General features: G+C 48.2%; 1 protein-coding gene across 1 annotated transcript in view; it reads left to right on the top strand.

The window, feature by feature from the left end:
• The first annotated feature begins 2,107 nt into the window (after positions 1 to 2,107).
• Positions 2,108 to 23,526, top strand: part of radil2a (Ras association and DIL domains 2a) — a 60,069-nt gene continuing 38,650 nt past the window's right edge. Inside the window, exons 1-6 of the mRNA XM_080510847.1 lie at positions 2,108 to 2,724; positions 9,710 to 10,015; positions 10,087 to 10,322; positions 16,634 to 16,959; positions 20,116 to 20,811; positions 20,894 to 20,931. Of these exons, the coding sequence (XP_080366973.1) occupies positions 2,603 to 2,724; positions 9,710 to 10,015; positions 10,087 to 10,322; positions 16,634 to 16,959; positions 20,116 to 20,811; positions 20,894 to 20,931 (1,724 nt within the window). The 5' untranslated portion in view covers positions 2,108 to 2,602. The remainder of the gene's footprint in view (positions 2,725 to 9,709; positions 10,016 to 10,086; positions 10,323 to 16,633; positions 16,960 to 20,115; positions 20,812 to 20,893; positions 20,932 to 23,526) is intronic.

Here is a 23,526-nt window from a genome sequence, read left to right as displayed (position 1 = left end):
TCTATGAACTTGTCTCTATGAACACGTCTCTATTATCACGTCTCTATGAAAATGTTCTATGAACACGTCTCTATGAACAGGTCTCTATGAACTCGTCTCTATGAACACGTCTCTATTATCACGTCTCTATGAACTCGTCTCTATGAACACGTCTCTATGAACACGTCTCTATGAACTCGTCTCTATGAACACGTCTCTATTATCACGTCTCTATGAAAATGTTCTATGAACTCGTCTCTATGAACATGTCTCTATGAACACGTTTCTATTATCACGTCTCTATGAACATGTTTCTATGAACACGTCTCTATGAACACGTCTCTATGAACACGTCTCTATGAACTTGTCTCTATGAACACATCTCTATGAAATCGTCACTGTAAACATGTAACTGCGAAATGTCAAGAAGCTTGATCACTCCTGGGATCACCCTGTGGACTTTTCCTTGTCCACAGACAGTTCAGCTTGTTTCCCTGGGACGCCAGAGAAACCAGCCCGCAGCCGGGAAATCAACGGACTTTCACCGGCCACGAAGCACGTTCACCCTCGTCCCACTGAGTAAGGCTTAGAGTCTGGGCAGGCAATGATATTAACGTGACTTTAATATTGCTGTGTGTTTTATTATTGTGTTGAACTCAGGGACCTGATCCGTATTTTCAACCAATCTGTGTCTGCGCGTTAGATTCCCATCCACATGAACCTCCGCACTGTGCAGCTCTCTCTCAGTCTGCCCCTCTGCTCCTGGAGCCTAGATCTTGTCTCACTCTCATTTTTAGACTCTTGTGCAGACTGAGAGTGTGCAGAGCTGGACACACAGTAGATTCTGTCCTCCTTTCTCTCTTCTCCTCTCCTCACTAACGATCGCGCAATTCGGCAACAGCTGTCCTCCATGCGCTTGTGTGACCGTGTGGAGTTCACCGTCCCTGAGGTTTCTCGGACACGAGCCCCCAGGCGCGCTCCAAGCAGGCTCACGAGCCGTGCACGAGCACAGTGACGTCACGCCGTCCAGAAAGAGTGCGCCGAGCGCCTCTGGTGGCCGCGTGGGTGATTGCAATCTCTTGAAAGGTCGCCACTCGGTGGACACGTCGATTCATTGCATTCTCCCTCCGTGCGCCACCGTGCCCGTAGTGGTCGTTCCGGTTACTGCCTCGAACCAGACGCCTGCCACCACCTGGTGGACGCTCGAGGTCATTACACCCACTGACACTGACCCTCCAAGGTCCGCCGCCACCTGGTGGACACTCGTGGTCATTACATCCCCACTCAGGCTTCCACACATTCACTCACACACACACACACACACACACACACACACACACACACACACACACACCCTCTTTCTTTGTACATAGTGTTTGCTGTTTAATAGATTAGATCTCCGTGTTTGATGGTTATTACTTGATTGTGTTGTTTTAATGAATAATTCCTGAATTATTTTTTTGTTAATAAACGCATTTTAACTGAATTGATCGATTCTTGGTAATCATTGTGTATTTATTGTTGACAATTCACTGGTTTGTAACAGTCTGTGCTCGAATCTCACACCTTCCTTGTTATTTAAGATTGTTATATTTACACAGAAATATTAACTAACTTAAATAACCTTTTGACAAACGAGACTGAAATTTGGTATTAGCTATTTCCAGCTTAGGTGGTGGTGGTGTTATAACCAATTTATTCAAATTTATATTTTTTTATTAATAAATTATTTTGGATATTTTTTTAAACTTTTGAGTAATTACTCAATTACTCTAGGAGTTGCTGATGAGTAAATGGCCGTTTACTTCATTAGTAATTCAAATTTTTCCTAAATTACTTTCAGTAATCTATTACTTACAATAATTATGAATGCTAATTACCAACCATAAATCCCAACATCTTTCTATCTTGTCTGTCTGTCTGTGTCAATCTATCGTTAGTTTCAGGGCTTTTATTTTGAAGGGTTTCCTTTCAGCCTTTGCGGCCGTACACTAGCTTGTGTTTTACCGTAAAGGCACTAATAAAAGCGTAGTTAAAATCAAGTTGCGGGCTCACTTGACGGCAGTACACAACTGCAGGACGGCTGGCTTGACCGCAGTTTGTGTGGCCCCGCCTCCTGAGCGTGACGTCACGGCTTGGCTCTCCGGTTGGCAGTCGGTCGTTTGATTCATTCTGCCAGAGCTCCCGGTGCGGCGGTGCGGCTTCGTCTTCCCGGCGGCTCCCAGTATGGACCATGCGCCACTTGCAGCGGTTCTGCTGCCGCTGCTTTCCGCACACGGCCCGCTCAGGCTCCCCTCGCTCTCCGAGGAGCTTCCCCTCCGGGCACGACTGTTTTATCTTCTGGGAATTTGGATTTTAGGAGTTTGAAAAAAGTCTCGGCGCTGCTCCGGTTCTCTTCCAGTGCTCGAGAAGTCCCTTCCCCCCGGATAACGTCTCCAGCAGCCGGCATAGCGGTACCGAGGCTCCGCTGGAGGATTCAGACACTTTCCCGTCACTTTTGGAGATAAACTTCTGGAACTGAAGTAGGAATAAATCACCGTTAGCCGGCGAGCCGCGGAGGATGCTCCGTTCGCGGAAGTTTAGTTTTCTTTACAAGTTGTTTTCTGTTAAAAGTGGATAAATTATGATTTCCGAGGAGAGAAGCGGCCCGAAACAAGTCGTGAACTTCCCGGTGGGTTTACTGCTCCGCTCCCCGAAGAGACGCCTCGCCAAGCTGGGCAGGAAGCCCAGCAATGGATCCGTCCAGTGAGTCGCTCCCGTCCCCTGGTTCTTCCCCATCACACGCACAACCACTGGTCGACCCTCCAAATACCCCTACAACCATCTTTGTACCCCAAATACCACCCCCGAATACCCCCATCTCCTGCTTTTACCCTCCTGAATACCCCCATCACCTGCCTTTACCCTCCTCAATACCTCCTGAATACCCCCCATCACCTGCTTTTACCCTCCTCAATACCTCCTGAATACCCCCATCACCTGCTTTTACCCTCCTCAATACCTCCTGAATACCCCCCATCACCTGCTTTTACCCTCCTCAATACCTCCTGAATACCCCCATCACCTGCTTTTACCCTCCTAAATACCTCCTGAATACCCCCCATCACCTGCTTTTACCCTCCTCAATACCTCCTGAATACCCCCCATCACCTGCTTTTACCCTCCTAAATACCTCCTGAATACCCCCATCACCTGCTTTTACCCTCCTAAATACCTCCTGAATACCCCCATCACCTGCTTTTACCCTCCTAAATACCTCCTGAATACCCCCATCACCTGCTTTTACCCTCCTAAATACCTCCTGAATACCCCCATCACCTGCTTTTACCCTCCTAAATACCTCCTGAATACCCCACATCACCTGCTTTTACCCTCCTAAATACCTCCTGATACATCACCTGCTTTTACCCTCCTAAATACCTCCTGATACATCACCTGCTTTTACCCTCCTAAATACCTCCTGATACATCACCTGCTTTTACCCTCCTAAATACCTCCTGATACATCACCTGCTTTTACCCTCCTAAATACCTCCTGAATACCCCCATCACCTGCTTTTACCCTCCTAAATACCTCCTGAATACCCCACATCACCTGCTTTTACCCTCCTAAATACCTCCTGATACATCACCTGCTTTTACCCTCCTAAATACCTCCTGATACATCACCTGCTTTTACCCTCCTAAATACCTCCTGATACATCACCTGCTTTTACCCTCCTAAATACCTCCTGAATACCCCCATCACCTGCTTTTACCCTCCTAAATACCTCCTGAATACCCCACATCACCTGCTTTTACCCTCCTAAATACCTCCTGAATACCCCACATCACCTGCTTTTACCCTCCTAAATACCCAGCATCCCATGTTTTTACCACAGAAATGACCCTACCCCATAAATCCCCCATATACCCTCCTAAATACCCCCAAATATGCAACATTATCTTTTAATACAACTACCCCACATCATCTGTTATTACCCTAAGTAACCCCCACAAACACCAACAACAATTGCTTTGACCCTAAATACCCCACATCACCTGCTTTCCCCCTCATAAATACCCCACAACTCACCCTTTTACCTTCCTAGATACTCCCATATGTCCCACATCGCCTCCTTTGACCTCAAATACCCCACATCACCTCCAAAAATGCCCTACGTCACCTGTTTATCCCCAAATGCCTCCCATCAATGCCCCTCTCTCAGTTTAAGCTGAACAACTATAAGTCCTTTATAATGAGGCATTTTTCTATTTTTACACATCAGAACTCATTTCTGGCAAACTTAATTTGCAGACATCTGTTTTTTCCCCTTGTAATAGTATATAATTAATATAATATATTGTAGTAATTTATATGCAGTTCTACACAACAGTCAGGAGCGAAGTGACCAATGTCAATAATTCACATTAAATCCACCTGTTTGGCTCCTGATGCTTAAATGTAATCAGCCAATCAGGTGGCAGCACTGCTGCCATCACCATGGCGATGAGCCTCAGGATGAGCCCAGTTTGAAGTTGATATTTCCAACACGTTCAGGGACTTTATGTTCAATAAAATCAAACCAGATTGAAGCACTCAGGTCGTCCGTCAGCCTCAAAGCCTCTCTCCTTTATCCCTTCTTTCACAACTTTTCAAGTCAAAATGCACCGCTCTGGTGTGTTCATTTCAGAAAAGTTTGACCACTAGTTGTTGCTGTTGCTTGTTTTAGTACTGATAGCACACACACACACACACACGCAGCAGAGATCAATGAGCTCTAAGCATTAACACTGGGAGAACAATGGTGTTCTAGTGGACAGACCACCAAGTTGGATTGTTGTTAAGGTGACTGTCAAAATAAAAGTACCAAGTCTCAGGAGAATATGGACTGGGAGTCATGACACCACAGAGGACACTTCTGATTGGCTCTACTGAGCATGTGCAGGAATACTAGTTGGTCACTACCAACTTGGTGTTCATGATAGGCTGCCATGATTACTGGACCAGTCACAATTATGTCAACTATTAAAATTGTCAACAAGTAATTTAATAGTCGACACGTCATTTTAATTTTTTTTAATCTTTGCTTTTCTCTCCAAACTGCAGCGGCACCTTGCACTGCCGTGACTGCCTTTCTGTCCTTGGCGCACATGTGCAGTCGTGGTAATGGGGTTCAGCCGTGACGTCACCTGAAGTCCTACCAGATGGGCTCAGGTATCATGGCTACCTGGTGACAACGGAACTCAAAAGTGTGGCAGCATTTGAAGAAAATAAAAGAGAAAAGCGTGCAATGCAATATCTGCGAGACAGAGCTTGCCTTCCACGGCAGCACAGCAGCAAGGCACGATCACCTGAAAAGGAATCACGTTGTGGCTCATGACATCAAATTGACCAATAGTAGTGTAATCAGAGGGCGAACTTACTACTTACTCATATAGCTGTAAACGTTAACATTAGCAATGATGATTTGATTCATTAGCCATCCGTAGCACACCAACGTTTCCAACGTTATGTTTCAGTGCTAAAAAAGTCTGTTGTGATGTGTGGAGCAGTTGTGCAGCCCTGCAACCTCCAGCCATCGGAGCGATGTTCTCTGCAGCAGAAGAGAGCCAGTCTTTCTCCAACACATAGACAAATGCTCACTTCCTTGGCTATGGACAAGAGTTTTGTGCAGTTTAGGATGATCTAGAGTCAGAGTAGTGAAGTTGAATACAGTTGTGAGCACAAAATGCACTTTTGTTATATTTGAGGCAGTAAGACCAAAACCTTAATAATTCCTTAGTTACAGGTGCCGACCTCATTGTTTCTATGTTTGATGCCAAAGACAAATTAAGGAAAGAAAAAAACCTAAAAAATAAACCTGAAGTATATATTTTTGTGTTGTTTAGGAGAGTGCCTTTTCCTTAGTTTTTAGCAGCTGTTTGCACTTTATTCTACACAATTAAGTATTTATTGCGACAACCATATTTCCTTAAAGGTTTAATGAATGATCTTAATTATATTTATTTTTAGTGAACATATACCTTAAACACTTCAAGCTGAAAACTAATGATGGTTATATAAGAGCAGCTTCATGCTGGTGTGGTAAGCTGTATGTTTTACATTCAATTTATTTATAGTCCGATTAGTCGACTAATGGAAAAAATTATTGGTGATTAGTCGACTATCAAAATAATTGTTTGTGGCAGCCCTAGTTCATGACCAATAGCAGTGTTCCATGAAAGTTGTCTGTTGCCACGGAGACAGTGTTGTCTAAAAGTTCCACCTTGAGAGCCTTTTTTCAAAAAGTTGCGCAGTGTCCCTGAGGACCTTTGATATGTTGACGAATATCCTAAAAGCTATAGAAGTTTTCCAATTCCACTAAAAAAGCCCACGTAAATGGGGCTTAAGACTCTTTTTTTGGAGAGGTGACCTCTGCTTTCAAAATCTAGATGTTCACTTGCTGTTATTTCTGAACTCTCACCTCATAACGTTCCCAATGTTCCTTTTCAAAGAGAAGAAATACAGACTATTGGCAACATTCAGGCCTGCATTCAGTCTTTGTAAGTTTCAGTTCTATCTTTTTAAAGTTTACACATTTCATTAACCACTTCTTCTCTTTTTGATGCTCTGGAGGGAAACACGAGATTAACTAGTGTTTTTCTGAAATGTTTCGTCACTTGGCTGGTCCACACTGAGGGAGTGAACCATAGGTTGAGCCCTTGTCCCGTGCCTTACCAGAACAGCTTGTTTCTCAATTCTACCTTTTTTTGGGACGTTTCTCAGGTTTTCATGATAGATATGATTATTTTCATGCAAGTAAATTAACAGGCTGTTAATCAACTCACCGGAACGTTATCGGAACATCCGTCTGCCCCCAGAACAGTGATTTGTTCCCCCCCACAACACCGACTGACTCCCCCCCACAACACCGACTGACTCCCCCCCACAACACTGTCTGATTCCCCCCTACAACACTGACTGTTTGCCCCCCACAACACTGACTGTTTGCCCCCCCTAGACACTGACTGACTGCGCCCCCACAACACTGACTGATTCCCCCCCAGAACACTGACTGATTGCCCCCTACAACACTGACTGTTTGCCCCCCACAACACTGACTGTATGCCCCCCTAGACACTGACTGTTTGCCCCCCTAGACACTGACTGATTGCCCCCCACGACACTGACTGATTCCCCCCCACAACACTGACTGATTCCCCCCCACAACACTGACTGATTGCCCCCCACAACACTGACTGATTGCCCCCCACAACACTGACTGTTTGCCCCCCTAGACACTGACTGATTGCCCCCCACAACACTGACTGATTCCCCCCCTAGACACTGACTGTTTGCCCCCCTAGACACTGACTGATTCCCCCCCACAACACTGACTGATTGCCCCCCACAACACTGACTGATTGCCCCCCACAACACTGACTGTTTGCCCCCCACAACACTGACTGATTGCCCCCCTAGACACTGACTGTTTGCCCCCCACAACACTGACTGTTTGCCCCCCTAGACACTGACTGATTCCCCCCCACAACACTAACTGATTCCCCCCCACAACACTGACTGATTCCCCCCCACAACACTGACTGTTTGCTCCCTAGACACTAACTGTTTGCTCCCTAGACACTGACTGTTTCCTCCCTAGACACTGACTGTTTGCCCCCCTAGACACTGACTGTTTGCCCCCCTAGACACTGACTGTTTGCCCCCCTAGACACTGACTGATTCCCCCCCACAACACTGACTGATTCCCCCCCACAACACTGACTGTTTGCTCCCTAGACTCTGACTGTTTGCCCCCCTAGACTCTAACTGTTTGCCCCCCTAGACACTGACTGATTGCCGCCCTAGACACTGACTGTTTGCCCCCCTAGACACTGGCTGATTCCCCCCCTAGACACTGACTGTTTGCCCCCCTAGACACTGACTGTTTGCCCCCCTAGACACTGACTGTTTGCCCCCCTAGACACTGACTGATTCCCCCCCTAAACACTGACTGTTTGCCCCCCTAGACACTGACTGTTTGCCCCCCTAGACACTGACTGTTTGCCACCCTAGACACTGACTGATTGCCCCCCTAGACACTGACTGTTTGCCCCCCTAGACACTGACTGTTTGCCCCCCTAGACTCTGACTGTTTGCCCCCCTAGACACTGACTGTTTGCCGCCCTAGACACTGACTGTTTGCCCCCCTAGACACTGACTGTTTGCCCCCCTAGACTCTGACTGTTTGCCCCCCTAGACACTGACTGATTGCCGCCCTAGACACTGACTGTTTGCCCCCCTAGACACTGGCTGATTCCCCCCCTAGACACTGACTGTTTGCCCCCCTAGACACTGACTGTTTGCCCCCCTAGACACTGACTGATTCCCCCCCTAGACACTGACTGTTTGCCCCCCTAGACACTGACTGTTTGCCCCCCTAGACACTGACTGTTTGCCACCCTAGACACTGACTGATTGCCCCCCTAGACACTGACTGTTTGCCCCCCTAGACACTGACTGTTTGCCCCCCTAGACACTGACTGATTCCCCCCCACAACACTGACTGATTGCCCCCCACAACACTGACTGTTTGCCCCCCTAGACACTGACTGATTGCCCCCCACAACACTGACTGATTGCCCCCCACAACACTGACTGTTTGCCCCCCTAGACACTGACTGTTTGCCCCCCACAACACTGACTGTTTGCCCCCCACAACACTGACTGTTTGCCCCCCTAGACACTGACTGATTCCCCCCCACAACACTGACTGTTTGCCCCCCTAGACACTGACTGATTCCCCCCCTAGACACTGACTTATTGCCCCCCTAGACACTGACTGTTTGCCCCTCTAGACACTGACTGTTTGCCCCCCTAGACACTGACTGATTGCCCCCCTAGACACTGACTGTTTGCCCCCCTAGACACTGACTGATTCCCCCCCACAACACTGACTGATTGCCCCCCACAACACTGACTGATTGCCCCCCACAACACTGACTGTTTGCCCCCCACAACACTGACTGATTGCCCCCCACAACACTGACTGTTTGCCCCCCACAACACTGACTGATTGCCCCCCTAGACACTGACTGATTGCCCCCCTAGACACTGACTGTTTGCCCCCCACAACACTGACTGATTGCCCCCCTAGACTCTGACTGATTGCCCCCCACAACACTGACTGTTTGCCCCCCACAACACTGACTGATTGCCCCCCTAGACACTGACTGATTGCCCCCCTAGACACTGACTGATTGCCCCCCTAGACACTGACTGTTTGCCCCCCTAGACACTGACTGTTTGCCACCCTAGACACTGACTGATTGCCCCCCTAGACACTGACTGTTTGCCCCCCTAGACACTGACTGTTTGCCCCCCACAACACTGACTGATTGCCCCCCACAACACTGACTGTTTGCCCCCCTAGACACTGACTGTTTGCCCCCCTAGACACTGACTGTTTGCCCCCCTAGACACTGACTGTTTGCCGCCCTAAGCCACTTCATTAGGTATACCCTGTTAATTGTTGGTGTCACAGATTGAAGAACGTTCTGGACACGTTCCTCGGAGGGCTTAGTCCATATTGACGATGTAGCTTCTCACAGTTGTTCTGATGGTTGGAGCTGGAGCGCTCCATCTGAAGATGGAAGTCTGTTGTCCTGAACAGATCGATGTCATCATTAGATTGAAGTTTGGGGACTCATCTTGTCTCCTCTGGTCCAGTTCTTGGTGTAGAACCTCAGAACCTCTCTTCCTCCGTCAGGTCCAACAAGTCGGACAGCATGGTCCGATCCTCTGAGAGCGTCGGAGTCCGCCAGCCGGCCAAGAGCAAGATCCGCCGCCACAACAACCGGCTGTCCAGTGTCTTCCACCAAAGCCCCAACCCTTGGCACGGCCCATCCAGAGACCCACAGGCCGCCGACGACCCGGCAGAGCTGTCCAGCCAGAAGTCCATACCCGGCATCCTGAAGATCTTTGGCAGCAACATCTGTCAGGGAACCAACTACAAGAGCGTGCTGGCCACCACTCAGTCCAACGCCAAAGAGCTGGTGAAGGAGGCTCTGGAGAGGTGAGCAAGAACCCAGAAGCGGCGCTTCATGGTGTCCTGGGATCTCCTTAATGTCTGCTCTTGTCCTCCAGGTACTGTCTGGAAAAAGAAGACACCCAAGACTATGTGCTCTGTGACGTGATTGGGCAGACGGGCGCAGACAACCAGTGGACGACGGAATGCTTCCGGGTGGTGGGGGACAGCGAGCGCCCCCTGGTGCTGCAGTCGCTCTGGAAGCCCAAGGAGGGCTTCTCCAGACGCTTCGAGATCCAGCGGCGTGCCTGTGTGCAGGAGCAGAGCCTAAGGAACCGGGACACGGTGACGGCAGGTAAGCCTTGGTCCCACCGGGTCCCTCTCCACCTTGTTTCTGTCAGAGCTCACTTCCTGCACGCTCTGCGCTCTGCCGCCATGGTTTGCTTTGGTCCTGAGCTGCTCCACGCCGCCTTTTTACTGCCAGAAGACCGGCTGCAGGCATGATACCAACCCAAGACGTCAAGGAATTCTACCTCGTTACGAGATGCATTCACTTTTCTCTACCTTGTTACAAGTTCAATGTAATATTTTATGCATTAAATTGATTATTTTCTACCTTTATTACAAGCTACATTAATTTTTTCTACCCATAGTATGAGATAAATGTATTATTTTCTAACTTATTTCAAGTTAAATGTGTTACTTTCTAACATATTACAAGCTAAATGTATTATTTTCTACCTTATTACAAGCTACATTAATTTTGTCTACCTTATTACAAATTAAATGTATTATTTTATACTATGAATTTATTATTTTATACTTTATTGCAAGCTGCATTCATATTTCTACCATATTACAAGTAAAATGTTATTTTATACTATAAATTTATTTTTTTCTGCATTGTTCATAGATACATTTATTATTCTCTAACTTATTTTAAGCTAAATGTATTATTTTATACTTATCAGATACATTTACTTTATTTGACCTTATTACAATTTAAATGTAATATTTTCCAAATTATTACAATTTAAATGTATTTTATACTATACATTTATTATTTTCTAACTTATTATAAGCTAAATGTATTATTTCTACTTTATTACCAGATAAATAAATTTTTACTGTATTACAAGTTAAATGTAATATTTTCTAAATTACAAGTTAAATGTATTATTTTAAACATTAAATTGAGTCATTTCTACTTTTGCTAGATAAATGTATTACTTTGTACTTTAATCGTAGCTCATTTTATCATTTACTACCTCAGTACAAACTACATTTAATTTATTTCTCAATCAATGCGAGATAAATTCATTATTTTCTAATCTATCGCTAAAATGTACATTTCCTCCCGCATTACTCACTGAATTTCACATTTTGTCTGTCGGTAAGCTGCAGTTCATGGAGGTTTTTGTATTTGATGGCGTTGATTGTGTAAAACATGAAAAGTAGAGGAAGTTCCTCTTCTTCCTCTTCACCTCGCTGGCTCTGCCTGGTCTGTCCAGTGTGACTGAACATTGTGGAAACAGCCACTTCCGCAGCTGGTCAGAGCAGTGAGTCTGCATGTTCCAGCGCTTGGAACTGGGACGCAGTTTGTGTTGCGTCAGGCGGTCCTGCTGGTGCTGGAAGCAGAACGACCTCCGTTCTTCTCTGGCCATGATGCATGTGGAGCATCCAGCAGGACTCTGGGCGCATTGGACATTAAACATCTTGCAGCTTCAGCACACCATGATTCAAACACAACTGACATGAACACAAAACTCTCAAATGTATATTAAAAAAACATTACAATTTAACTTAAACCTGTAGTATTAAATAAAAAGCTGAAATTAGATGAAAATCAAGAAGGAAAGTAAAAATTATTTAAAAAAATGATGCATGGATTTGAATTAAAAGCCAAATGTCTTTTGATTTAAACATTAAAATGCTTCTTTTTCTGGAATATATTCAGAGCGTTTTATCATATGTAGTCATCAGGAAGTTTTCATTCATACAACAAATTACATGACAACCATTCAAGTGAAAATGTGTTGTTTTAGTGTTTCTGTGTCAGCAGTGGTTTGGAGTGTTTAGTTTGGTGGTCCTGCTGGAAGGTGACCCTCCAGTCTCAAGTCTTTATGTTTAGTTGGGTGTCCTGCTGGAAGGTGACCCTCCAGTCTCAAGTCTTTATGTTTAGTTTGGTGGTCCTGCTGGAAGGTGACCCTCCAGTCTCAAGTCTTTATGTTTAGTTGGGTGTCCTGCTGGAAGGTGACCCTCCAGTCTCAAGTCTTTATGTTTAGTTGGGTGTCCTGCTGGAAGGTGACCCTCCAGTCTCAAGTCTTTATGTTTAGTTGGGTGTCCTGCTGGAAGGTGACCCTCCAGTCTCAAGTCTTTATGTTTAGTTGGGTGTCCTGCTGGAAGGTGACCCTCCAGTCTCAAGTCTTTATGTTTAGTTGGGTGTCCTGCTGGAAGGTGAACCTCCAGTCTCAAGTCTTTATGTTTAGTTGGGTGTCCTGCTGGAAGGTGACCCTCCAGTCTCAAGTCTTTATGTTTAGTTGGGTGTCCTGCTGGAAGGTGACCCTCCAGTCTCAAGTCTTTATGTTTAGTTGGGTGTCCTGCTGGAAGGTGACCCTCCAGTCTCAAGTCTTTATGTTTAGGATGGTGGTCCTGCTGGAAGGTGAATCTCCAGTCTCAAGTCTTTATGTTTAGGATAGTGGTCCTGCTGGAAGGTGAACCTCCAGTCTCAAGTCTTTATGTTTAGTTGGGTGTCCTGCTCGAAGGTGACCCTCCAGTCTCAAGTCTTTATGTTTAGGATGGTGGTCCTGCTGGAAGGTGAATCTCCAGTCTCAAGTCTTTATGTTTAGGATGGTGGTCCTGCTGGAAGGTGAACCTCCAGTCTCAAGTCTTTATGTTTAGGATGGTGGTCCTGCTGGAAGGTGACCCTCCAGTCTCAAGTCTTTATGTTTAGGATGGTGGTCCTGCTGGAAGGTGACCCTCCAGTCTCAAGTCTTTATGTTTAGTTGGGTGTCCTGCTGAAGGTGACCCTCCAGTCTCAAGTCTTTATGTTTAGGGTGGTGGTCCTGCTGGAAGGTGAACCTCCAGTCTCAAGTCTTTATGTTTAGGATGGTGGTCCTGCTGGAAGGTGACCCTCCAGTCTCAAGTCTTTATGTTTAGGGTGGTGGTCCTGCTGGAAGGTGAACCTCCAGTCTCAAGTCTTTATGTTTAGGATGGTGGTCCTGCGGGAAGGTGAACCTCCAGTCTCAAGTCTTTATGTTTAGGATGGTGGTCCTGCTGGAAGGTGACCCTCCAGTCTCAAGTCTTTATGTTTAGTTGGGTGTCCTGCTGGAAGGTGACCCTCCAGTCTCAAGTCTTTATGTTTAGTTGGGTGTCCTGCTGGAAGGTGACCCTCCAGTCTCAAGTCTTTATGTTTAGGATGGGTGTCCTGCTGGAAGGTGACCCTCCAGTCTCAAGTCTTTATGTTTAGGATGGTGGTCCTGCTGGAAGGTGAACCTCCAGTCTCAAGTCTTTATGTTTAGGATGGTGGTCCTGCTGGAAGGTGACCCTCCAGTCTCAAGTCTTTATGTTTAGGATGGTGGTCCTGTTGAAGGTGACTCTCCAGTCTCAATGTCAGGAGTCACGCACCTCGCCCCAGCACCGGATCCTATCTGGCACTCCTGCAGGCAATCAGCTAATTGATTGTCAAGCAGTCTTAAGCCCTGCAGGGAGGAGGGTCCGGTGCCAGAGGATGCCTAGTCTTCACTCCGTGTGGAGGTGCGTCGGTGTTGTCCTCCCCGGGGGGTGAGTGTCCTCCCCGGGATGGTTCCCGTTCCCGTTCCTGTTCCGACACCGGCTCCAAGAAGTTCCCCGTCCGGGTCCCGTCCCGGTTCCGTCCCAAGAAGTTCCCCGTCCGGGTCCCGTCCCGGTTCCGTCCCAAGAAGTTCCCCGTCCGGGTCCCGTCCCGGTTCCGTCCCAAGAAGTTCCCCGTCCGGGTCCCGTCCCGGTTCCGTCCCAAGAAGTTTCCCGTCCGGGTCCCGTCCCGGTTCCGTCCCAAGAAGTTCCCCGTCCGGGTTCCGTCCCGGCTCCGTCCCAAGAAGTTCCCCGTCCGGGTCCCGTCCCGGTTCCGTTCCCAGAAGTTCCCCGTCCGGGTCCCGTCCCGGTTCCGTTCCCCGTCCGGGTCCCGTCCCGGTTCCGTCCCAAGAAGTTCCCCGTCCGGGTCCCGTCCCGGTTCCGTCCCAAGAAGTTCCCCGTCCGGGTCCCGTCCCGGTTCCGTCCCAAGAAGTTTCCCGTCCGGGTCCCGTCCCGGTTCCGTCCCAAGAAGTTTCCCGTCCGGGTCCCGTCCCGGTTCCGTCCCAAGAACTTCCCCGTCCGGGTTCCGTCCCAAGAAGTTCCCCGTCCCGGTTCCGTCCCAAGAACTTCCCCGTCCGGGTTCCGTCCCGGTTCCATTCCAAGAGTTCCCCGTCCGGGTCCCGTCCCGGTTCCGTTCCAAGAGTTCCCCGTCCGGGTCCCGTCCCGGTTCCGTTCCAAGAGTTACCCGTCCGGGTCCCGTCCCGGTTCCAAGAGGCCCCCCTGGAGATTCCCCCGGGTCCCGTCCCGGTTCCAGGAGGCCCCCCTGGAGATTCCCCCGGGTCCCGTCCCGGTTCCGTTCCCAGAAGTTCCCCGTCCGGGTCCCGTCCCGGTTCCAGGAGGCCCCCCTGGAGATTCGTCCGGGTCCCGTCCCGGTTCCAAGAGGCCCCCCTGGAGATTCGTCCGGGTCCCGTCCCGGTTCCAGGAGGCCCCCCTGGAGATTCCCCCGGGTCCCGTCCCGGTTCCAGGAGGCCCCCCTGGAGATTCCCCCGGGTCCCGTCCCGGTTCCAGGAGGCCCCCATGGAGATTCCCCCGGGTCCCGTCCCGGTTCCAGGAGGCCCCCCTGGAGATTCCCCCGGGTCCCGTCCCGGTTCCAAGAGGCCCCCCTGAGATTCCCCCCCGGGTCCCGTCCCGGTTCCAAGAGGCTCCCCGGAGTTCCCCGGGTCCCGTCACCGTTCCAGCTCCCCTTTCCCTGTTCCCTCAATAAACCTTACTGTTTGCAAACAACTTTCTGCTTGAGGTCTGCTTCTGGGTTCAGGACACTCCACGCGCTGGCGCCCAGCCGTGACACTCAAGTCTTTATGTTTAGGATGGGTGTCCTGCTGGAAGGTGACCCTCCAGTCTCAAGTCTTTATGTTTAGGATGGGTGTCCTGCTGGAAGGTGACCCTCCAGTCTCAAGTCTTTATGTTTAGGATGGGTGTCCTGCTGGAAGGTGAACCTCCAGTCTCAAGTCTTTATGTTTAGGATGGGTGTCCTGCTGGAAGGTGAACCTCCAGTCTCAAGTCTTTATGTTTAGGATAGTGGTCCTGCTGGAAGGTGAACCTCCAGTCTCAAGTCTTCATGTTTAGGATGGGTGTCCTGCTGGAAGGTGAACCTCCAGTCTCAAGTCTTTATGTTTAGGATGGGTGTCCTGCTGGAAGGTGAACCTCCAGTCTCAAGTCTTTATGTTTAGGATGGGTGTCCTGCTGGAAGGTGAACCTCCAGTCTCAAGTCTTTATGTTTAGGATGGTGGTCCTGCTGAAGAGCAGCACCCAGAGCATGATGGTTCCACCACCATGTTGGACAGTGGGGACGGTGTGTTCAAGGTGATGTGCAGTGTTCGGTTTCCACCACACATAACGTTTTGCATTTTGGTGTCATGTGACCAGATCACCTTCTTCCACATGTTTGCTGTGTCCCCACATGGTTTATGGTAAACTGAAAATGGGACTTCTTATGGTTTCTTTGAACAATGGCTTTCTTCTTGCCACTCTTCCATAAAGGCCAGATTTGTGGAGTGCAGCCCAATAGTTGTCCTGTGGACAGATTCCCCCACCTGAGCTGTGGATCTCTGCAGTTGGTCCAGAGTCACCATGGGCCTCTTGGCTGCATCTCTGGTCACTGCTCTCCTTGTTCGGCCTGGAAGTTTAGCTGGACGGCCGTGTCTTGGTAGGTTTGCAGTTGTGCCAGACTCTTTCCATTTCCGGATGATGGATTGAACAGTGCTCCGTGAGATGTTCAAAGCTTGGCAAATCTTTTTATAGCCTAACCCTGCTTTAAACTTCTCCCCAACTTTATCTCTGACCTGTCTGGCGTGTTCCTTGGACTTCATGGTCCTGTTTGCTCCCCAATATTCTCTTAATAAACCTCTGAGGCGTCACAGAACAGCTGTATTTGTACTGAGATTACATTACACACAGGTGGACTCTATTTAGTCATCAGGTCAACATTCAATCATTCAGCAGTCATCAGGCAACTACTGAAGGTCATTGGTTGGTTGAACTCAGAGAAAAGGAGATGAATACTTTTGCACGCTGCACTTTTCAGTGTTTTATTAGTGAACAAAATTAAAGTCATGTATCATTTTCTTTGTACTTCACAATTGTGTGACACTTTGTTGGTCTTTCACATAAAATTCCAATAAAATATATTTATGTTTGGCGTGTAATGTGACAAAATGTGGAAAAGTTCAAGGGGTATGAATACTTTTGCAAGCCACTGTATACATAAACTTCAATTAAATTCACAGTGTAACTAACAGAAGTGATGTCCCACAGGGTTTGTGTCTCTGTCCCCTTTAGTTTTCTTCCAGACATTTATTTATTTGTATTTAATTGAATTAAATTTCCCTGCTACAGGTATCAATGCTCAGGCCCGGAAGCTGCAGAAGAGCCAGTCCAGAGTGACGTCCCTGTTGGTGGACAGCAGCGGTGGCGAGGACGCAGACAGACTGGGGATGTGGAGGAGCCTGAGCGAGATGGACCTGTCGGCCATGGGGAAGGAGGCAAGCCGGGCGCGCCAGCAGGGGGCGCTCCGGGCGGACCCCAACGTCGACAAGGAGGTGCTGCGACTGGGCGTGGAGAAGGAGGAGACGGAGAGCAGCGACGACACCATGCAATACGCCATCCGCCCGCCGTTTGACTTCCCCTACTTCCTGCTGTTGCAGGGCTTCAGCCACCGACAGGTCAGAGGTCAAGCTCGTCAACATCACACTTTAAATAGTTGTTTTATTTCTAAACTACACAGATGATTCAGCGTTCATTTTCTCATATTTGATGATTTTGTCGAGACAAAAAAAATCTGACTTTTTTTTGCTTTTGCTTTTTATACATGTATAATTTAATATTTTTTTGTTGGGGTTAGGGTTAACAATTGATGCTCCTACCCTGCCTAGGGTTTCTTCCTAATCATATGTATTGATAGTTTTCCTCGTAGACTGACTAAGACGCCGTTCGCGGAGCGCAGTCAAGACATTACGTGACACTTTTAGTGTCTTTTTAAACAACCGGTTTGTCTGAGGAGCTGGAAACTTCCTCGCCAGATCCCTGAGCTGGCAGTTTGTGAACATGAGCTTGGACCAGACGGGCGGGAACACCAGTGTCAGATCCAACGCATTATGCTAAGAGCCTTGAGAAAATCCCGGAGTCGGAGCATGGAGGTGTCGGCCACCTCCGTCCTGCAGAGGGAAACTGAGTACGAAGGTTAAACTCACACCGCGGGGGGGTTAAACGCCCACCGTGCTCTCAGCCGGGGGTTTAAAACGCAGATATGTTCACAGCCTACTATTCCCCACGTAGAAACTCAAGAATTCAGGCTGTGGCATCGCCCGTTCCCAGGAACAGGGGGCGCTCTGTGGGTGTTTTTTGCTGACTGTGCAGGAGCCAGGCGGCTCTGCGCTGCATCAAAAGCCAACAGAGGGGAACCGAAAGAGTTTTGAAGATGTGAGGACGCGTTCTGTCGTAGGACGATGCAAGAAGAAAAGTTTCGACTTCCTGTCACTTGGAAAAAGCTTCTGAAATGGGACCAACTGACAGTTTGAATGAATCACATCAACTGATTATTCTCTGCATTGAAACAACTAAAAACTTAAAATTCTGTTAAATGTTTTATGTTGTCATTTAAAATGTGTTCTTCTGTCGACATGTGAGAAGCTTATTCACCATCAGATCAACCCTATTCAATATTCTGTCCCTGAAAATCGTGAATGTTCAAAGAGTTTTAGGAGAAAATGTTCCAGAACTGCGTCTGTGGAGGTTTTACACATATAAAATAATAAATCAACTTCTCTGTTCATAATTATGTAGTCTATTCAAAATGTGATTTAAAAATAGTTCAAGTAGTGAAGAGAAGAACAGGTTCAGATATATTCATGCTACAAGATGTTTCTACAGCAATGATTGATTTTATTTTTAATTAACCTTTCTTTAAAAAAAAAGTTCAGATATAGATCTCTTTTACATCCTCAGATTTAACACCTTTTAAACTGATTTAACACATTTAACAGTACACAATATTTAAAATTATCAAATTCAGGTTCCTGTAGACACATTTAATAGATAAAATGCAAATTTTGTAAAACATAAGTGCATTAGTTGACTTTAAAAACACGAGCACTGGTTAATCGAACCTCGTTCTTTGATGCATAATTCTAATAATAGAATGATTAATAATGAAACTGCACAATATTTAGACCTCAGGCTTTATATCGGAGTCGTGGGAAATTGTAAGAACCACAAAATGTCATTAAAGATGTTCCCAATTGCCACTGCCATCAGGTTTTGTAGTTCTGAAGTTGTTGCTGTTACTGAACAGACCAACTACCAACCACCACTGAAGAAGAAAAGGAGGAGGAGGAGGAATGATATGCTATCAGCCACTAATACTCTTAATGTGGTGACCCTGAGGTTGCGGACGGCGTCTCACCCGTAAGCCCTTCCATTCCCGTCGGCCGGCTGCTGGGTGGTGTCCAAAGGTTACACAAGGAAGTCAACCAAGCTCCGGGTTCTCCTCTGTGTGTGTGCGTGTGTCCTTTGGTTGACATGAGTCGTCTTGCACTCAAAAGATTTTGAAGGTGGTTTTCTGGGTTTGTGGTTGTTGGGCAGGCCACTGTTGATTGTTGATGAGTTAGTTGGTTGATAACTGTTAGGTGGCAACTGTAGCCCAACTTTGGCTGTTGGTTGCTTGCTCCCTGTTGGTTGGTTGACGACTGTTGGTTGCTCCCTGTTGGTTGGTTGACGGCTGTTGGTTGCTCCCTGTTGGTTGGTTGACGACTGTTGGTTGCTCCCTGTTGGTTGCTTGACGACTGTTGGTTGCTCCCTGTTGGTTGCTCCCTGTTGGTTGCTTGACTACTGTTGGTTGCTCCCTGTTGGTTGCTTGATGACTGTTGCTTGCTCCCTGTTGCTTGCTCCCTGTTGGTTGCTTGACAACTGTTGGTTGCTCCCTGTTGGTTGCTTGACGACTGTTGGTTGCTCCCTGTTGGTTGCTTGACGACTGTTGGTTGCTCCCTGTTGGTTGGTTGATGACTGTTGGTTGCCCCCTCTTGGTTGGTTGACGACTGTTGGTTGCTCCCTGTTGGTTGGTTGACGGCTGTTGGTTGCTCCCTGTTGGTTGCTTGACGACTGTTGGTTGCTCGACGACTGTTGGTTGGTTGATGGCTGTTGGTTGCTCCCTGTTGCTTGCTTGACGACTTTTGGTTGCTTGACGACTGTTGGTTGCTTGATTACTGTTGGTTGCTCGACGACTGTTGGTTGGTTGATGGCTGTTGGTTGCTCCCTGTTGGTTGCTTGACGACTGTTGGTTGCTCGACGACTGTTGGTTGGTTGACGGCTGTTGGTTGCTCCCTGTTGGTTGGGTGACGGCTGTTGGTTGCTTGCTCCCTGTTGGTTGCTCCCTGTTGGTTGTGTGACGACTGTTGGTTGGGTGACGACTGTTGGTTGCTCAACGACTGTTGGTTGCTCGGCGACTGTTGGTTGCTCGACGACTGTTGGTTGCTCGACGACTGTTGGTTGGTCGACGGCTGTTGGTTGCTCCCTGTTGGTTGCTCGACGACTGTTGGTTGCTCGACGACTGTTGGTTGCTCGACGACTGTTGGTTGGTTGATGGCTGTTGGTTGCTCCCTGTTGGTTGCTTGACGACTGTTGGTTGCTCGACGACTGTTGGTTGGTTGATGGCTGTTGGTTGCTCCCTGTTGGTTGCTTGACGACTCTTGGTTGCTCGACGACTGTTGGTTGCTCGACGACTGTTGGTTGCTCGACGGCTGTTGGTTGCTCCCTGTTGGTTGCTTGACGACTGTTGGTTGCTTGACGACTGTCTTCAGCTGACTGTGGCTGTCCTTTCACAGGACTTCGTCATATACGTGATGAGCGGAACCACCACCATCTTTGGCTGCTGCCGGGAGCACCACCCTGGTGAGGATGAGGAGAGGCTCAAGGTGGACATCCTTCTGTTTGCCCCCGACGTGCTGCCGCAGCACTGCTGCATCCGCCGCCTGGACCCCCCGGGCCAGACCCCCCCAGGGGAGGACCGGCAGACCCAGACCGTGCTCAAACCCCTCCACGGGGCTCCGGTCACCCGGAACGGCCTTTTCCTGGAGGAGGAAGTGGAACTGAACCCAGGGGACTTGGTGGGTTTGGGGAAACACTACTTGTTCATGTTCAAGGACCCAACCAGCAGGTCCGGATCCCCCCACCCGCCGCCCTGGATGTCCAGACTCTGCCCCAACTCGCATCCTAAGGCATCGTGCTTGTCCTGTGGCTCTGCCGTGGCCGCGAGGAGGCCGCGGAGGAGGAGGAGGACCTCCCCTCCTCTCTGGAGGGACCTGGAGGGGGGCGAGGCGTCCCTGACCTACGAGCCAGAGCAGGAGGACTGGGTCCTGCAGGAGATCCTGGACACGGCAGACCCCGGCGGCAACGAACCCAAGCTGACACCGGCATTCCTGCTCAGCCTCTGCATCCAGCGCTCAGCCACCACCTTCCGGCTGACGCACTTGAGGCAGCTGCTGCTCCGGATGGCCTCGCAGATCCAGCTGCTCACGTGGGTGAGGACAAAACTCGGCGAGTTCCATCTCTAATGATGCATGCGTCAACCGGATTTCTCACTCAGGTGGTCTACCTTTTCAGGAGAAGACAAAGGAGCTTGCTGCCGTCCAGCCTGAAACGTGAGTCCACCAAATCTCCCAGGAAAGAATGAGAACGACCTAGTAGGGTCAATATACTGCCAGAGTACCCCTACCCCAAAAAAATTGCCAAATTTTGTTTTTTGGTGGTTTTATGTGTTGGGATTTATGGTTGGTAATTAGCATTAATAATTACTGTAAGTAATGGATTACTGAAAGTAATAGATTACTGAAAGTAATTTAGGAAAAATCGGAATTACTAATAAAGTAAACGGTTAGTTACTCATCAGCAACTCCTAGAGTAATTGAGTAATTACTCAAAAGTTAATAAATTATCAAAAATAATTTATTAATGAAAAATTATTAATTTTAATAAATTGATTATTTATCAAATAATAATTGAATCGGGGCACCACCAGCTAAGCTGGAAATAGCTAATACCAAATTTCAGTCTCGTTTGTCAAAAGGTTATTTAAGTAAGTTAATATTTCTGTGTAAATATAACAATCTTAAACAACAAGGAAGGTGTGAGATTCGAGCACAGACTGTTACAAACCAGTGAATTGTCAACAATAAATACACAATAATTACCAAGAATCGATCAATTCAGTTAAAATGCGTTTATTAACAAAAAGTATTTATTCCAAAATAATTCATAAATTATTTATTAAAACAACACAATTAAGTAATAAACAATCAAACACAGAGATCTAATCTATTAAACAGCAAACACTATGTACAAAGAAAGAGGGTGTGTGTGTGTGTGTGTGTGTGTGTGTGTGTGTGTGTGTGTGTGTGTGTGTGTGTGAGAGAGAGAGAGTGTGGGTGTGTGTGTGAGTGAGTGTGTGGAAGCCTGAGTGGGGATGTAATGACCACAAGTGTCCACCAGGTGGCGGCGGACCTTGGAGGGTCAGTGTCAGTGGGTGTAATGACCTCGAACGTCCACCAGGTGGCAGCAGGGGTTGGAGGGTCAGTGTGTGTGGGTGTAATGACCTCGAACAGACACCAGGTGGCGGCAGGCGTCTAGTTCGAGGCAGTAACCGGAACGACCACTAGGGGCGCGGCGGCGCACGGAAGGAGAATGCAATGACTCGACTTGTCCACCGAGTGGCGACCTTTCAAGAGATTGCAATCACTCACCAGAGGCGCTCGGCACACTCTTTCTGGACGGCGTGACGTCACTGTGCTCGGGCACAGCTCGTGAGCCTGCTTGGAGCGCGCCTGGGGCTCGTGGCCAAGTTTTCCCAGGGGCAGTGAACTACACATGGTCACAGAGCGCATGGGGAACAGCTGATGCTGCTTTACGCGATCGTTTAGTGAGGAGGAGAAGAGAGAAAGGAGAAGAAGGAGGGGGAGAAAGGAGGACAGATCCTACGGTGTGTCCAGCTCTGCACACTGTCTAGCGGTGTGCACGTGGAGTCTAAAATTGAGACTGTGGCAATATTAGACTCCAGGCACAGAGGGGCAGACAGAGGGGGAGAGCTGCACAGTGCGGAGGGTCGCGTGGATGTAAATCCAACGCGCAGACACAGATTGGTTGGAAACAGGGATCGGCGTCCCTGACTTCAAACACAATAATAAAACACACAGCAATATTACAGTCACGTTATTCTCATTGCCTGCCCAGACTCTAAGCCTTACTCAGGTTGACGAGGGTGAACGTGCTGCGGCGGCTGGTGAAAGTCCGTTGATTCCCCGGCTGCGAGCTGGTTTCTCTGGCGTCCCAGGGAAACAATCTCAACTGGTCTGTGCACAAGGAAAAGTCCACGGGATGATCCGAGGATGATCAAGCGCTTCTTTTGAGGAGGGGGGAGAAGAAGCAGCTTCAGGTCTGCATGCGTGAGGAGTGTGCGCTACCAGCTGCACACTCGGCTCCGGTGAAGAAGAAAAAAAGGAAAAACGAAAAATGAAAGTAATTCCCCGGTGGTTCTCGGCTCGTCCGGCCAGGTTGTTCTCAAAATGTGGTCCCCCCTCCCCCCTTCCATGAGGTTGAGTGGCCCAACATATGTTAGGCTGGGTCTAGTCTACAACATACTAAAAGTTGGACAAAATCGGAGTATGGGAAAGTGTCAAATTTCGAAGATGACTTTTTTCGGTTTACAAGTCATTTTCCATTTACGTGTGAAGCACTAACTCAGTCAGTTTTCATGATAATCAATAAATCTTGTATTTTTAGGCAGGTTTTCAGGGTCAATCTTTCACATGAAAGGGTTACCAGTGATGCCAAATCACCCCTTATACCACATTTAGGGGTACCCCTAACCCTAAACTCCTTATTGCACCCACCCAGGTTTGAAGGCAAAGACTCTAGCATCAAACAAGAACGTAAAAGTTTCTACAGATCGTAGCATTGATCCAGTGCTCCTATTCCAGAGGTTTCTCGTGGTCTCACAGACAGGTGATCTACGGCTGGATGATGTCATGTCCTATGAACTCTGTCTCTACCCGATGTCTTTGTTCGAAGGAAAGGGCATCTTACGTCAAGCGGACAAACCGCAGCTGGCAGAGGCTCTCAGAAATGATGTTGGAACAAAATCGGACAGTGCTGTGACACAAACGTTCCAGTCACAGAGGACAATGTACAAGACGGAGGATCTCTTCTTCACCGTCTGAAATGGAAGGAGGGGAGTACCTACA

This window comes from Blennius ocellaris (genome assembly GCF_963422515.1).
Source record: "Blennius ocellaris genome assembly, chromosome: 16".
NCBI lineage: Eukaryota > Metazoa > Chordata > Actinopteri > Blenniiformes > Blenniidae > Blennius > Blennius ocellaris.
This window is presented reverse-complemented; position numbering and strand designations above follow the sequence as displayed.